Source organism: Oncorhynchus gorbuscha, linkage group LG25 (assembly GCF_021184085.1).
Source record: "Oncorhynchus gorbuscha isolate QuinsamMale2020 ecotype Even-year linkage group LG25, OgorEven_v1.0, whole genome shotgun sequence".
Taxonomy (NCBI): Eukaryota; Metazoa; Chordata; class Actinopteri; order Salmoniformes; family Salmonidae; genus Oncorhynchus; species Oncorhynchus gorbuscha.
Window position 1 is genome coordinate 30624745 of NC_060197.1, and position 17700 is coordinate 30642444.

At 43.2% G+C, this 17700-nt stretch overlaps 1 protein-coding gene across 3 annotated transcripts in view; it reads left to right on the plus strand.

The window, feature by feature from the left end:
- The first annotated feature begins 5459 nt into the window (after positions 1-5459).
- LOC124013963 (neuralized-like protein 4) overlaps positions 5460-17700 on the plus strand; it is a 28605-nt gene continuing 16364 nt past the window's right edge. For all 3 annotated transcript variants that reach the window (XR_006834940.1, XM_046328570.1, XM_046328571.1), the window contains exons 1-13: positions 5460-5648; positions 12574-12777; positions 13064-13346; positions 13482-13547; positions 13692-14122; positions 14649-14760; positions 14968-15056; positions 15220-15292; positions 15636-15909; positions 16402-16583; positions 16883-16968; positions 17152-17314; positions 17464-17674. Coding sequence is in view for 2 of the 3 variants with exons in the window: in XM_046328570.1 (XP_046184526.1) it covers positions 5484-5648; positions 12574-12777; positions 13064-13346; positions 13482-13547; positions 13692-14122; positions 14649-14760; positions 14968-15056; positions 15220-15292; positions 15636-15909; positions 16402-16583; positions 16883-16968; positions 17152-17314; positions 17464-17674 (2339 nt within the window). In the remaining variant the exon portion in view is untranslated. The remainder of the gene's footprint in view (positions 5649-12573; positions 12778-13063; positions 13347-13481; positions 13548-13691; positions 14123-14648; positions 14761-14967; positions 15057-15219; positions 15293-15635; positions 15910-16401; positions 16584-16882; positions 16969-17151; positions 17315-17463; positions 17675-17700) is intronic.

Here is a 17700-nt window from a genome sequence, read left to right on the forward strand (position 1 = left end):
CACTGGCTCAGCATAGAACACCTTCTGTGCAACTCTGACCCTGGCAGCCCCAACCTGCCTCTCTCGCACTTCAGATCCCCAGCAACAAGATAGTGGTTGTCATGGTGCCGTAAGGTAGCCTAGGCAGAGAGCTCTATAAATATTCTACTTATTTTTTTTCATACATTTTACGTGTTTTTGTAGCTTTTGTTTAAGGTATTTTTGGGGGGGCTTGATAGCTAGGATGTTTGGATTCCAAAAATGTGGCTTTCTGTTTCATCTGTTTGGAAGTATTACACCAAGGACTGCACACTGTGTAGCAGAGGAAGTACACAGACTGTTCAGGGAATGAACAGTGACTGACCATTCAGAGAAACAGGTGTGGTTGGCTGTTGAAGAGCTCCGGGGCTGTTTTTTATACTGTCTTTGTTTCTCATGGTCTGTCTCATCGATGACCTCTCCCACTGAACCGACACTGCCTTTCCAACCCAAATTGTCCTCAACTTCATCCCAAGCTGACTGAGACTTTCAATCTTCATCATTTACATTTAGGGTTTGTTGTTTTACTTTTTATGCACTTTGAGATTCTTTGTAAAGCCCTATACGGGTTAAAAAATGTATTCATTATTATTCAATCTGCAAATCTAAGTATGCCTAGTACGCTAGGTCTACTGTTTAGGCCAGACCTACTATGTTATGTTTGTTAATCTTTTGAACCATTTATTTATTAAGAGGACCACAATGGAAATACATTTTCAAACTTTTTTGTGTAATTCTCAATGATTTTAAATGCATTATCCACATGTGTAGTTGTATAGTGTTTTACATGATCATATATATATATAACATGGGTACCCCTACAGTTGACACATACTGCTTCCTTCACCAATACTACACATTCCTTTGTCCCATGCCCTCCTGCACATTTCTTTACATCTAGGGATCTCCCTCCTACACACTGCTGCAACATGACCATAAGTTTGGCTTCTGAAACACTGTCGTGGATTCGGCACAATAGCTTTTACAGGATAACTGAAAGTATTCGGCCCCCTTCAACTTTGCGACCTTTTGCCACATTTCAGGCTTCAAACATAAAGATATAAAACTGTATTTTTTTGTGAAGAACTAACAACAAGTGGGACACAACCATGAAGTGGAACGACATTTATTGGATATTTCAAACTTTTTTAACAAATCAAAAACTGAAAAATTGGCTGTGCAAAATGATTCAGCCCCCTTAAGTTAATACTTTGTAGCGCCACCTTTTGCTGCAATTACAGCTGTAAGTCGCTTGGGGTATGTCTCTATCAGTTTTGCACATCGAGAGACTGAATTTTTTTCCCATTCCTCCTTGCAAAACAGCTCGAGCTTAGTGAGGTTGGATGGAGAGCATTTGTGAACAGCAGTTTTCAGTTCTTTCCACAGATTCTCAATTGGATACAGGTCTGGACTTTGACTTGGCCATTCTAACACCTGGATATGTTTATTTTTGAACCATTCCATTGTAGATTTTGCTTTATGTTTTGGATCAGTCTTGTTGGAAGACAAATCTCCGTCCCAGTCTCAGGTCTTTTGCAGACTCCATCAGGTTTTCATTCAGAATGGTCCTGTATTTGGCTCCATCCATCTTCCCATCAATTTGAACCATCTTCCCTGTCCCTGCTGAAGAAAAGCAGGCCCAAACCATGATGCTGCCACCACCATGTTTGACAGTGAGGATGGTGTGTTCAGGGTGATGAGCTGTGTTGCTTTTACGCCAAACATAACGTTTTGCATTGTTGCCAAAAAGTTCAATTTTGGTTTCATCTGACCTGAGCACCTTCTTCCACATGTTTGGTGTGTCTCCCAGGTGGCTTGTGGCAAACCTTAAACAACACTTTTTAAGGATATCTTTAAGAAATGGCTTTCTTCTTGCCACTCTTCCATAAAGGCCAGATTTGTGCAATATACGACTGATTGTTGTCCTATGGACAGAGTCTCCCACCTCAGCTGTAGATCTCTGCAGTTCATCCAGAGTGGTCATGGGCCTCTTGGCTGCATCTCTGATCCTTGTTCTTCATGATGCTCTCTGCGCTTTTAACGGACCTCTGAGACTATCACAGTGCAGGTGCATTTATACGGAGACTTGATTACACACAGGTGGATTGTATTTATCATCATTAGTCATTTAGGTCAACATTGGATTATTCAGAGATCCTCACTGAACTTCTGGAGAGTTTGCTGCACTGAAAGTAAAGGTGCTGAATAATTTTTCAGTATTTGATTTGTTAAAAAAGTTTGAAATATCCAATAAATGTCGTTCCACTTCATGATTGTGTCCCACTTGTTGTTGATTCTTCACAAAAAAATACAGTTTTATATCTTTATGTTTGAAACCTGAAATGTGGCAAAAGGTCGCAAAGTTCAAGGGGGCCGAATACTTTCACAAGGCACTGTATCCTAAACATTAATTTCTCGGGTAACGACTCAGCATCAAAATTCAAAAAGGACAGTGTCGTGAGAATTCTGTTCTCGTGTTCATTAACCAATTCAATTAAAATACTCTGTCTGTTACTAAGAATAAGTAAGGTTCTTATTCAAATGAAACAGACAAAGACCAGTCTACTTAGTCAGCAACGTTTATTCTCGAGAGCTCTGCTTATCATTTCCTGTACATTGGTCTATATACCTCACATTTCGTCATAAATGTCCCTTCCTCCTCTCAGATACAATGGCAACATAGTTCACAAGTCTTCTCCTACTCATACATTGTCTGCCACCTGTTAAACAATATACTACAAGCCTCTCCCCTCCCTGGGTGGGGACAAAATGTCCTGTAAGGAACATAGTATTCCAGCTTGTCTGACGATAGCTCCATTTGTTTCTCACTTACACCCTGCTTACATACTAAAAAGGAACAGAAAGTCCTTGTTCTAATTCTTGACTAAAACTACACACATCAGATTTAGGTTTATGATTCTAATAAGTTTCATACAATCATGCAGTGACAGGGTAGTAATTATAGTAGTTATAGTTCTACGTTAAATGTATACATCGTTTAGTCATTATTCATAAAATTCATAACAGACAAGACAGTGGCCATGTTTGAAAAGGATCAAAACCGTAATGTGTCATGGGTAAATTGTGACTACAAATAATTATGAGTAGTTATTTATGATGGAAGATGATTTGTAGATCAGTCAGTCGGCAGTCGCTTGCACTGTCGGCTGCAATGTCAAACAAGCCCAATGACTCTTCAGTTTCACTACGCTCGCAGCGGGGTCTGTCACACCAAACAGGGGGAGTCACAGACCCCGGGAATCTTCAACTTCAGTTGATCTACCTCCACCCGTACCGCAATTCCAGTAATCACTCCTTTCAATGGCACCCTGTTCCTGAGAACAAAGCAAGTAACAGGACTTGTCCCCATTCTCTTGGCGTGGAGTGCCTGCTCTCTCTGGGTGGGAAAAGCTAATAATCACAAATCTACTTCGGGTTATCTTCACCGATTCAACAGTACCCAACTCCCTTTTCACCCAATCTGATACCAAATTTAGGTCAGCCAAAAGACAGTGGTCCACTTTCTCCAAAAATGTCACACCTACTGTACCAGATTCATATTTATCATGACTATTGGTGCAAGGCTCTTAACCACACTCGCCACCTCAGGTAATTTATTTTAATTTAATTATCTTCCAATTCACCTCCAGAGCTACTAGAGTACAGCTCATTCGGTTTGTACTGGCCGCCAATCTTCCTCTACACACTGTCTCCCTCGATGTTGCTAGCTTCATTGGATTCAAACTCGTAACCTACTTCCTTCCATCTCATTGACCTCAAGCTTGGAAATATACTTCCATTGGAATCCTTATCACTTTCACTGTCGGACTCCATGTTCCACGCGTCTCCATTCTTTTCCACTACTACTTTTCATGTATGTCTCTAGACCTCCGTCCGCCATGCTCCCACTGCAAAAACTTGCAGTTGACTGCAGTCAAAGCTCTTCTACCCGCTTGACATAGAGATAAATAGTAATGGTGTATTTTTGTAGGCACTAAGTCCACCATGATTCATTAGACAAAGCTCATGGGGAAAATGAATGCCGTTTTTGGATAAACATCAAAAATATAGTGTGTGGTAACACAGGCTTAGCAAATCTTATACGTTTTGTTCTGAGGTAATCTTCATCAGCTAACGTCACTGTGAATTGTGAAGAATTTATGTTGTTACATTTTTTTAAAGCACAAAGGCTTCGTAATTCATAAAGGTTGTGTTGACCTACTGTTATTATCTCCTAGAACAACACGTAGAAGATCTTCTAAACCTGTGTGAACGGCAGACCTTATTTTCGGTGTTTATTCCAAAACCCTATTCTTTGCCCATTCTTTTTTTCCCATAAGGATCACTGAACGAACCTGAGGTAACTCATTTCCGGGTTTTAGGACTACAATATTGACATATAGTAAGGAACTACAAGCTGGCGAGCTCTATTGCTGTGCATTAAATCAAATCAAATCAAATTTTATTTGTCACATACACATGGTTAGCAGATGTTAATGCGAGTGTAGCGAAATGCTTGTGCTTCTAGTTCCGACAATGCAGTGATAACCAACAAGTAATCTAACTAACAATTCTAAAACTACTGTCTTATACACAGTGTAAGGGGATAAGGAATATGTACATAAGGATATATGAATGAGTGATGGTACAGAGCAGCATACAGTAGATGGTATCGTGTACAGTATATACATATGAGATGAGTGTGTAGACAAAGTAAACAAAGTGGCTAGTGATACATGTATTACATAAGGATGCAGTCGATGATGTAGAGTACAGTATATACATATGCATATGAGATGAATAATGCTGTATTGGATGTCAAAATCCGTCCCTCCATTAGCCTCATGCGCCCTCTAGTGTTCCGTCTTGTAGTGTGCATGATCTCTGAAAGGGCCATCGAAATAGCGAAGGAAATAGTTTTTCGGTGTAAAAATGTTTTCTTCATAGCACAATTTTGGTGCAATTATTGCCATTACACAATTCAAATCTTAATGCACAGCAATTAAAAAGGTCCCATTCAGTGAGCAAGGCATCTACTCATAACAACTTGGATTTGCAATAACCAGCTGACTCGCGCACTGCAACAATGTATTTATCTATATTTTAATGTCTATGTATTATTGATGAATAGTAAAATTGAAGCATAATGCATGCTTTATATAGTGTGCTGCTGAATGAACCATGTAGTTACATGAGCTTTTAATGCTTGGTTTCAAAGAGTTGAGGTTTATGGCAGATGTATGCATATAAAACACTGTTCATTCTTGTAAATCTGTGATAAATGTTATATTGATTGATTCTGCCTGGACAGAAAGCGGACCACACTGCCATAAAGCAATTTTGCTTACTTGACCTTCTGCCGTTAATCTTAAAAAATGTGGGCGCGTATTTCGATTTGGATTTAAAGCCAGAGCTTTCATATTGTCGCAAACCCATGTGTCGCGAAGCACGCCGCCCCAGTGAAGATGGCGGCTGAGCTGCACCCGCGCAGCGGAAAACTGATCGGACTGTCGAATTCGAACAGAACCGCTCAGCGGAACCAACCAGTCCAAGAATTTAACCACGGGTTGGTTCTAAGCAGAGAGCCACTGAGGGACCGGGATGTATTCACCGTCCGTATTGACAAGAAGGTAAACATAGCTGTCACTTTCAGCTCGGTGGGGAGAGAGATGGGAATGCGAGGAGAGAGTGCATCCCGTGCCAGTGGGACGGAGTCTCTCTGTTGTCCGCAGTGGTGCTCGTGTCTTATTCAGTCCTCTTTGGGCGTGCGCAGTTTGACAATCAAGCAGTACAGTTTAGGTTTAGGTTTACTAGCGATCGTTTTAGCCATATCCTGTCCAAAATGTACTGCAACACATTTGCATTGGCACATTGACAACAACACTTGTTCAACACAATTAGCTAGCTAGCTCTGTGTGGTCCAGTCCATATACAGTGTATACCTTTTTTTTACTAAGGCAAAGTCAACTAGCGACATCTTCGCTACCAATTGCAAGGCTAACTTTACAGTAACGTTAGCTAAGTTATAGCTAATGTTAGCCATACGAGATCTTTTCGTGTGTGGATCGAACCAGTAAGTGCCTCGCTCTGTCAAAACACGGTAACGTTAGCTTTCAACGGCTAACTAACTAGTTATTGCTAGCCAAATGAAATACCTATTATTACCACGACCAACATTTAGCCTGATATATTCACTACTGTATAGCAACGTTAGCTCGTTTAGTTAGCCATGAGTTTGCATGTTTGAAATGTAAGGTAGCGAGCTACTGTCGCTATGTAACGTTAGCTATATCTCTAAGTTAGCTAACTAGCAACAGTCACTTGGTTGACCGCACACAGGCAGCAGCATTTATCAGTTGTTGACGTCTAGCTAGTCACAGAGGTCTGCCTACAGCTAGACGAGAGAAGCCAACTGGTCGAGTCAATTCCACTAGATGTCAACAGTCTTGAGTCAATTTAACCTGTCTGTCAGGTAGGCCATATGTCAATACTATGGTCTTGACCAAATATATATAACCCCATATGGTCTGGTCTTGATAAGCAAAATAAAGGCAAAGCAGATATCAGTTGTGTCCTAATTGGTGTATGGTCAACTAAAGACAAAAGTTGACAAAACAACTGACCCTGTGTCAGTGGTTAGGGGGAAACCTCACCCTACTCTGAATAGGCTCATTCCTGAAAAGCATAGCTGTAGTTTATCTGGATTATTGGGCCTCTTTGTGATACACATTGGTATCACTGCATTTACACAGGCAGCCTAATTCTGAACTTTTTTCTCTAACTGATGTTTTGACCAATCAGATTAGATCTTTTGCCAATAATTTGGCAAAACTCAATTGTGCTGCCTGCCTGTGTAAACATAGCCATTGGGCTTGTTCAAAGTGACTGATCTACAAATCACCTTGCATCATAAATAACTACTTATTATTATTTGTAGATCAATCAGTCACCATTTACCCACAATGTATAATGATTTGATGCTCTCCAACACGGCCAATGTTTTGAGCCAACCGTTAGTTACTGTTTCTGTTAAAAGGTCTGCCTGCCTATGCAACATTTAGACTTCTTATCTCTATGCCGACCGCAGCACCTAGTTTGCCTGTTATCTCATTTTGGCGAAGATAGCCATGATTATCGGTCTGCCGGCCCGTTGGTGACCCTCACACCTGTGGGTTTTTGGCAGAGGGCACTAGTACTGTCTCCTCCAATGCCATTTTAGACCAACTGGGGTAGCACACAGCTCAGTGAACATGTATAGAGTGTGTATCCTTCAACCACTTGCAATGCCACTCTAGAAATCACTAGCTTGTCACATGAATAATAAACTCGCACAACAAGCTTTCACATGAAGAGCATAGCTAACTAGGTGGATAACATTAACAACAGATAGGCCTATATCCCTCCCGGCAGTGAGTTACCCGTTTTCTCACTGGCAATAGTTTCATGGCCAGTATCATCTCATGTATCAAAGCTATAATGGACCACTATCCGTAATTGCATGACGGAAATCAATATCTGTGCTGTACAGTCAGTGCAACAAACTTGGCATTGTTGCTACATTAATGCTATTTATAGACATTGATAGAGCTTGTGTCTTGTCCTGCAATCGGACAACTGGCAAATGCACCAAAACCAAGCTACTAGATTGATATACGACAGCTTGTTCGGCGTGGAATGTGATGGTGTTTGTTGGTAATAGTGACCGTAGCATATTATGCAGGATGGTTGTTTGGTAAGCACTAGTGTAGTATGTGCCTGCCTCTCCCCCTGGCTGCTAGTCTTTGTAGTGTGTGTGTCAGAGAGAGATAAGGAGCAGCAGCAGCTTGTATTCACAGATGTGTTTGTCTATGCATTCGTTTGCAGATTTGTGTGTATTTGTGCTGGGTAGAGAGACCGAGAGATGTATGCAGCATTTTAGTGTGTGAGAGAGGGTCTACATCAGATTTAGAATGTGCTTGCAAGGATGAATACCACAATAACAGATGTGATTTTCAGTATCACCAAATGTGTAGGCCAAAGTCACCACATTTTGTGATACTGAAAATTACAACATCTGGCGTTACGGCATTCAGCTGACCTTTTTTACAAGGAGACGTGTGCGCCTAAGTTGAAAAATGTAGGCGCACAAAAATACATTTAGGAGCAGTGATGCTCCTAAATTAAGATTCCAGGTCCCATAGTAAAATATTTAGGCACATATGAGTAGAATGTTTGCACTGTAGAGCCCTGCTCTAAATTGAATTCCTCTGCCTCAATTTACAGTATATTATTTACTCTTGGTCTGTCTTTAAACCCAGCTCAACCTCTCCTGTCCTCGCTATCTGTAGGCCTATTGTGATACATTTACTGACTTGTTTTAATTTGATGGACTTTACACTGCTTTTTAGTCTTCAAGTCAAATGTGAGTTTGTTGTTCACAGAATGTGCACTATTAGTATTTGGTAGCATTACCTTTAAATTGTTTAACTTGCGTCAAATGTTTCGGGTAGCCTTCCACAAGCTTCCCACAATAAGTTGGGTGAATTTTGGCCCATTCCTCCTGACAGAGCTGGTGCTATAATTTTCTGGAATTTTCCAAGCTGTTTAAAGGCACAGTCAATTTAGTGTATGTAAACAACTTCTGACAGAAATAATCTGTAAACAATTATTGGAAAAGTTTTAATGACTCCAACCTAAGTGTATGTAAACTTCCGACTTCAACTGTATGTATGTATGTATGTATGTATGTATGTATGTATGTATGTATGTATGTATGTATGTATGTATGTATGTATGTATGTATGTATGTATGTATGTATGTATGTATGTATGTATGTATGTATGTATGTATGTATGTATGTATGTATGTATGTATGTATGTACAGTTGAAGTCGGAAGTTTGCATACACTTAGGTTGGCGTCATTAAAACTTTTCCAATAATTGTTAACAGATTATTTCACTCTATCACAATTCCAGTGGGTCAGAAGTTTACATACACTAAGTTGACTGTGCCTTTAACTTCTCTAAGGTAGGGGGCAGCATTTGGAATTTTGCATGAAAAGCGTGCCCAAATTACACTGCCTTCTACTCAGGCCCAGAAGATAGGATATGCATATAATTGGTAGATTTGGATAGAAAACACTCTAAAGTTTCCAAAACTGTATGATTTTTTTGTTGATGTAGTTTTCTATTCAATGCTATGATAGTATCCATTGATTTAGGACTCAAATTGCAGTTCCTATGCCTTCCACTAGATGTCAACAGTCTTTAGAAATAGTTTCAGGCGTGTATTCTGAAAAATGGAGTAAGAGCAGTCTGAATGAATGGACTCAGAGCTTTTTCATGTGCGCAACCGAGAGAGTGCCTTAATTGTTTACCTTTTATATTGATGACGTTATTGTCTGGTTGAAATATTATCAATTATTTAGGCTAAAAACAACCTGAGGATTGAATATAAACCGTTTGACATGTTTCTATGAACTTTACGGATACAATTAGGATTTTTCTTCTGCCTGTTGTGACTGCGTTTGAGCCTGTGGATTACTGAAGAAAACGTGCGAACAAAACAGGTTTTAATTTAATCTATTTCTGACTTGTGTAACTCTTCTACTTGGCTGGTTACTGTTTCTAATGATTTGTCTGCTGGGCTATGTTCTCAAATAATTGTAAGGTATGCTTTTGCCGTAAAGCATTTTAGAAATCTGACACCGTGATTGGATTCACAAGAAGTTAATCTTTAAACCTATGTAAAATAGTTGTATCTTTTCTGAATTTTTATAATTAGTATTTCTGTATTTGAATTTGGCGCTCTGCAATCTCACTGGATGTTGGCCAGGTGGGACGCTAGCGTCCCACATACCCGAGAGAGGTTAAACAGCTTGGAAAATTCCAGAAAATGGTGTCATGGCTTTAAAGCTTCTGATAGGCTAATTGACATGATTTGAGTCCATTGGAGTTGTAGCTGTGTATGTATTTCAAGGCCTACCTTCAAACTCAGTGACTCTTTGTTTGACATCATGGGAAAATCAAAAGAAATCAGCCAAGACCTCAGAATTTTTTTTGTAGACCTCTACAAATCTGGTTCATCCTTGGGAGCAATTTCAAAATGCCTAAAGGTACCACATTCATCTGTACAAACAAAAGTATGCAAGTATAAACACCATGGGACCACGCAGCCGTCATACCGCTCAGGAGGGAGACGCCTTCTGTCTCCTAGAGATGAACCGTACTTTGGTGCGAAATGTGCAAAACAATCCCAGAACAGCAGCAAAGGACCTCGCTAAGATGCTGGAGGAAATGGGTACAAAAGTATCTATATCCACAGTAAAACGAGTCCTATAATGACATCCTGAAAGGATGCTCAGCAAGGAAGAAGCCATTGCTCCAAAACCTCCATAAAAAAAACATACTACGGATTGCAACTGCACGTGGGGACAAAGATCAGACTTTTCAGAGAAATGTCCTCTGGTCTGATGAAACGAAAATAGAACAGTTTGGCCATAATGACCATCGTTATGTTTGGAGTTAAAAGGGGGAGGCATGCAAGCCGAAGCATCATGTTGTGGGGGGAGCTTTGCTGCAGGAGGGACTGGTGCACTTCACACAATAGATTGCATCATGAGGGAGGGAAACAAATTATGTGGATATATTGAAGCAACATCTCAAGACATCAGTCAGGAAGTTAAAGCTTGGTCACAAATGGGTCTTCCAAATGGACAATGACCTCAAGCGTACTTCCAAAGTTGTGGCAAAATGGCTTAAGGACAACAAAGTCAAGGTATTGGAGTGGCCATCACAAAGCCCTGACCTTAATCCTATAGAACATTTGTGGGCAGAACTGAAAAGGCGTGTGTGAACAAGGAGGCCTACAAACATGACTCAGTTACACCAGCTCTGTCAGGAGGAATGGACCAAAATTCACCCAACTTATTGTGGGAAGCTTGTGGAATGCTACCCAAAACGTTTGACCCAAGTTTAACAATTTAAAGGCAACGCTTCCAAATTCTAATTTAGTGTATACAAACTTCTGACCCACTGGGAATGTGATGAAAGAAATAAAAGCTGAAATAAATGATTCGCTCTACTATTATTCTGACGTTTCACATTCTTAAAATAAAGTGGTGATCCTAACTGACCTAAAACAGGCAATTTATTACTAGGATTAAATGTCAGGAATTGTGAAATACTGAGATTAAATGTATTTGGCTGGTGTATGTAAACTTCCGACTTCAACTGTACATACATACATACACAGTACCTTTCAAAAGTTTGGACACAACTACTCATTCAAGAGTTTCTTTATTTTTACTGTTTTCTACTTTGTAGAATAATAGTGAAGACATCAAAACTATGGAATAGCACATATGGAGTCATGTAGTCATCCAAAAAAGAGTTAAACAAAATAATATATTGTATCTTCGTCAAAGTTGCCACCCTTTACCTTGATGACCGCTTTGCTCACTCTTGGCATTCTCTCAACCAACTCCACCTGGAATGCTTTTCCAACAGTCTTGAAGAAGTTCCCACATATGCTGAGCACTTGTTGGTTGCTTTTCCTTCACTTTGCGGTGCAACCCATCCCCAAACCATCTCAATTGGGTTGAGGTTGGGTGATTGGGGAGGCCAGGTCTTCTGATGCAGCACCATCACTCTCCTTGGTCAATTAGCCCTTACACAGCCTGGAGGTGTTTTGGGTCATTGTCCTGTTGGAAAAACAAATGACAGTCCCACTATGCGCAAACAGATGGGATGGCGTATCGCTGCAGAATGCTGCGGTAGCCATGCTGGTTATGTGTGCCTTGAATTCTAAATAATCAGACAGTGTCACCAGCAAAGCACCGTTACACCACCTCCTCCATGCTTCACGGTGGGAACGACACATGTGGAGATCTCGCTTCTCATTGCTTATTTGAGCTGTTCTTGCCATAATATGAACTTGGTATTTTACCAAATAGGGCTATCTTTTGTATGCCAACACAACTGATTGGCTCAAACGCATTAAGAAGGAAAGAAATTCCACAAATGAACGACGCACACCTGTTAATTAAAATGTCTTGACTATTATTCTACAATGTAGACAATAGTAAAAAATAAAAACCCTTGAATGACTAGGTGTGTCCAAACTTTTGTATGGTACTGTATATATGCTAATAACAAAGGAATAAGAATTGCAATATTTTATTTGGAATAACATTGGAAGGCTATACTTAAGCAATATGGCCCAAGGAGGTGTGATATATGGCTAAAATACCACGGCTAAGGGCAGTTCTTATGTACGACACAGCGCAGAGTTCCTGGAAACAGCCCTGAGCTGGGGTATATTTGCTATATCACAAACCCCCGAGGTGCCTTATTGCTATTATAAACTGTTTACCAATGTTATTAGACCAGTAAAAATAACTTTGTCATACCCGTGGTATACGGTGTGATATACTACGACTGTCAGCCAATCATCATTCAGGGCTTGTACCACCCAGTTTATAAAACGTATTGTACATTACTGACTAGATCTAAAAAGGGACATAAAAATAAATAGATGAACTAGAAGCCTAAATAAATGTGACTTTCTTCTGCAGGTGAACTCATGGAGCGGCTCCGTAGAGATTGGGGTGACTGCTCTGGACCCGGCTTGTCTCGATTTCCCCAGCAGCGCTACGGGTCTGAAGGGAGGCTCCTGGATCGTGTCTGGCTGCTCAGTCCTACGCGACGGCCGCTCTGTTCTCGAGGAGTACGGCCGTGATCTGGACCAGCTGGCCGAGGGCGACCGCGTGGGCATACAGGTAAGTAGGATAGTGGTTAAGAGAGGACGAACCAGTGGCCAGAAGGTCACCACCGGTTTAAGCCTTGCGCCGGGCACTGAATTGGTAACAGGAGGGGTACTGGTCACTGAGCCTTGCCGTTGTGTCCTTGAGGAAGGCACTCAATCTCTACACTTGCTCTCCATCCAGGGGGGCTGCTTTATGGCTGACCCTGTGCCTCTCAACTCTGTGTGTGTATTTGGGGAGATTAAGATGTCTTTCTCTAAAAATGTAATATTGCTATTCTTATTTCTGTCCTCCTATTCAGCGGAGCGCCCGTGGCGAGCTTCACCTGTGGGTGAACGGGCATGACTGTGGTGCAGCTGCCAGCGGTCTCCCGACGCGCCTCTGGGCAGTGGTGGACCTCTACGGCAAGTGTACGCAAGTGACGGTGGTGAGCTGCGAGCCGCCCTCCTCGATGGAGAGGGATACGGAGAGGGAGACGGTGGAGGGGCATGAGGTGGTGGTGTGCGGGGTCCGGGAGGGAGACACTGAGGATCTGACGTCAGTGGTGAATCTGGCAGCAGCGACAAACGGGACGACAGCGGAAGGTAGGAGTTGTTTTTGTTTGCAATGTTTATGTGTTAAAAGATAGGGTTCGTTGTGTCATTGTGTGAAAGGTTGTAGAAGTGTAAATAAGGGAAAGACTGACTCCTGTCTCTCTCACTCTTGTTCCTTTATCTCAGTGCCGGAGCTCCCTCCTATTCACAACCGACCTGACAAGTTCCCCAACAACATAGAGCCTGAAACGGGTACGAAAATAAAACTCTCCAAGTCCCTACCTGAATATCTATTACATTTGGTCAATGATGCCACATTATTGACTCTCTCTTTCTTTCCATTTCTCTCTTTTCTTTCTCTCTTTTCTGTCTGTCTTTCTTTCTCTCCCCCTGTAGCTCTGACGGAGCACCAGCTCTTTGACGTGTTCAACAATGCCATCGTGTCCCTCTACCGCTCAGAGGACGAGGGCGGTGAAGGACGAGACCTGGGGGGAGGAACAGGGACAGACTCTGGGACAGGAGGTAGAGGGGACAGGGGGAGCAGCAGTGGCGGGGGAGCTGTCAACAGTAACAGTAGTAACAGTGACAGCGGGGCCGGGACCGGCAATACCGGAAGCACCAATAACAGCCCCGCAGGAGGGGTGGGACTTGGGGCGGTGACGGGCGGGATGATGACCAATGACGCGCTGCTGTTCCATGAGAAGTGCGGTACGCTGATTAAGCTGAGCAACAACAACAAGACGGCGGAGAGGCGGAGGCCGCTGGATGAGTTCAACAACGGCGTGGTCATGACCAACCGGCCGCTCCGACACAACGAGATGTTTGAGGTGCGGCCAATGACCGGCTCCAATACTGAGATGTGAATGCTTAGAATGACAAAGCGCGCGGTTTAGAGAAAACAATAAAGAATACACGTGCTGTCATATTAATGATAAAACGCATGTATTGCTGACACCCGCTGTCATACCTGTTTACAAAATGTTTATCTGTTCGGACGGCGGGGTGAAGTGTCACCATTTTGCTATTACATCACAATTTAAGGCTGCTCCTCTTTATATGATAAAGCTGGAGGCTTCAGATTAGCCAATTAATATTCACGATGTTACTGCCACAGGCTGTGAATAGATAATTGCATTTGAATTTGCTGGATTGCAGCTTGATATGAATAATATATTGTAAATTGGTGAATGTTTCTATATTCTGGAGGATTCCGGGTGAGAGAATTCACTAGACACCAAAAGGACTGAAGCTGAGAGGGACTGCCTAAACTTGTCCAATAACAAACGCTTACTTAGGTTTTCTGTTGTCGCAAACCGCTTTGAGTGAAGACGCCCATGGTTTCTGTTGCCACAGATCCGTATAGATAAGCTGGTGGACAAGTGGTCGGGGTCGATTGAGATCGGCGTGACCACACACAACCCCAACAACCTGGACTACCCTGCCACAATGACAAATCTGCGCTCAGGTATGTAACACACACACAGAACGGCAAGATGTATTATTCTGTGTGCAGTTTTTTGTGGAATAAATCATGTTACAGAACGTATTAAGTTCAACGTGTGTGTGTGTGTGTGTGTGTGTGTGTGTGTGTGTGTGTGTGTGTGTGTGTGTGTGTGTGTGTGTGTGTGTGTGTGTGTGTGTGTGTGTGTGTGTGTGTTTCTTGCCTTCCCAGGTACAATCATGATGAGTGGCTGTGGGATCCTGACTAACGGCAAGGGGACCCGTCGGGAGTACTGTGAATTCAGCCTAGACGAACTGCAGGTCAGTACCACACACACACACACACACACACACACACACACACACACACACACACACACACACACACACACACACACACACACACACACACACACACACACACACACACACACAACCTAACAGAGACACGCAGCCTCATGCCTTATGTGTCACTGTCTTCCAGGAAGGGGATCACATAGGCCTGATGCACAAGGCCAGCGGAGCTCTTCACTTCTACATCAATGGCATCGACCAAGGTGAGAGACACGCCAGGAGCGTCTGTCAATGTAACGAGGGATTGAATGTCTGTAGCGTGGCGTTGGAGGGATAGTCACTTGGTGCTCGTCCATTGCTATAGTAGTAACCTTGCGGCGACCGAAGGAGAGACAAACCATGAAGCGAAAATGCATTAAATATTAGATTTCATAACCATTTCAACAATCGTTGTTATTTGATGTATTGCTTACATAATTGTCATGCAGTGCTGATTTTTGCCCCGTACAATGTAAAAATCATGGTCGTTTCAAGAAATGTATAAAATTGCAAATCATTATCATATTTCATCAATGACCTCAATTTGACCTCTGACTCTGCCCCTAGGCGTGGCGGCGGCCCAGACACCTCCCATGGTCTACGGAGTGGTCGACCTCTACGGCATGGCGGTCAAGGTGACCATCGTCCACAATCACAACCACAGCGACCGTCTGCGTCGCAACAACGCCATAATGCGTGCGCTGTCCCCCGACGTGGGCCGCCCCCGGCCCGCCCTCTCCCTCACCGCCGACCCTGATGCCACTGACCGCCTCCTCTTCCACACCAACTGTGGGCAAAAGGCGGCCATCATCAGTGAAGGCAGGACTGCTCTTCGCCCTCAGTACGTAACCATGGCTTTGTTCCAAACAATATTATTACCAACTGTCTGTAAGATTGAAATGGTCAGTTTACGGCCCTTTCTGTATTTGTAGAAAAGGACCAGTCGACTCCGTAGACAGTTTAGGATAAGGATATAATTTTCAACATCAGAAATACAGATATTTGTTTTCTCTAGAAGTAATGGTGCACTCCTATTACACTCTCACAGGTCAGAAATAGGAGCTATTCTTATGTGATGACCTCTGACCTTGCCTCCGAGGCGTGGCAACATCATTGCAGTCCATTACCAACTCAATGACGACATTGTGCTTGCTCTTTGGGGTCTAGGCCAGGCTATTGTAAAAGTACTTTTTGACTCTAGCTGATGTTAAAGGGCCTTTATCAATAATGATGTGTATGAATGTATGTATGTAGGTGACATGCCTTATACAATATATTGCTAAATAGATAAATGTATAAATTGATTTGATTGTGTGAATATTTCCTCGGACAGTGCGACGGACGACTTCAACCACGGCGTGGTCCTGAGTGGCCGTCCGCTGCGCTCCAACGAGGTGTTCCAGGTGCGCATCGACAAGATGGTGGACAAGTGGGCGGGCTCCATTGAGATTGGCGTGACCACGCACAACCCCGCCTACCTGCAGCTGCCCTCCACCATGACCAACCTGCGCTCAGGTATTACCATCCTCTTACCCCAAGACACCCCAAATAATACCAACCTCTTACCCCAGATAATACCATCCTCTTACCCCAGATAATACCATCCTCTTACCCCAGATAATACCATCCTCTTACCCCAGATAATACCATCCTCTTACCACAGATAATACCGGCCTCTTCTTTTTGGCTAGGTTGAGTTCCCACCTCATACCCTTTGAGCAGTGTCTATCGATAGGGGCTTTATTCATCTACTTTTTCATACTCCAATGTACAGTATGTTTGGAAAGAGGTATAGATTGACTGATGTTTCTCAGGAACGTGGATGATGACCGGGAATGGAGTGATGCACAACGGAACCACCATACTGGACGAGTATGGACACAACCTGGACCGACTCAAAGTGAGTGGGAAATCTACTTTAGAGTCAGCCTTATATTATCAAACTCTACCTCCCCCCTTCTCTTTTTTTACCCCTGTTGCTCTCACGCTTTCCCTCACTATCAATATATGACACTATCATTTCACTACTTACTGCCTCTTGTGTTTCGTAGTTGTCAATTTAACACTCCGAGCTCTCCCCCAGGCGGGGGACACGGTGGGCGTGGTGCGTAAGGAAGACGGGAGCCTCCACTTCTTTGTGAACGGGGTGGCGCAGGGCCCGGCGGCGTGGAACGTCCCGCCCAGCGTCTACGCCGTGGTGGACCTCTACGGCCAGGCCGCACAGGCCACCATCATGGACGACATGGGTGAGTGGGATGGGGGGGTGTAGAGAGACAGGCGGGAGGAAGGTAGAGAGGTTCACAAGAACATTCTAAGGGCTGCTAGTGTGTCAACTAACTTTTTGTCTCCACAACCATTCATGACTAAACCCATCTCTCTCTCTCCCCCTCTCTAGCGGACCTCCCCCCTCTCCCAGATGACAGCTCGGAGGGCCCCACTGTCATGTCGCCCGGCAGCCCATGCTCGGTTGCCGGGGGCAACAGTGCCAACGACCTGCGCTTCCACCAGCTGCACGGCACCAACGCCGTGATCACCAACGGGGGGCGCACTGCCCTCAGACAGAACTGTCGCTCAGAGTTCAACGACGCCATCGTCATCTCCAACAGGTCAGTGTGACACACACACACAATCG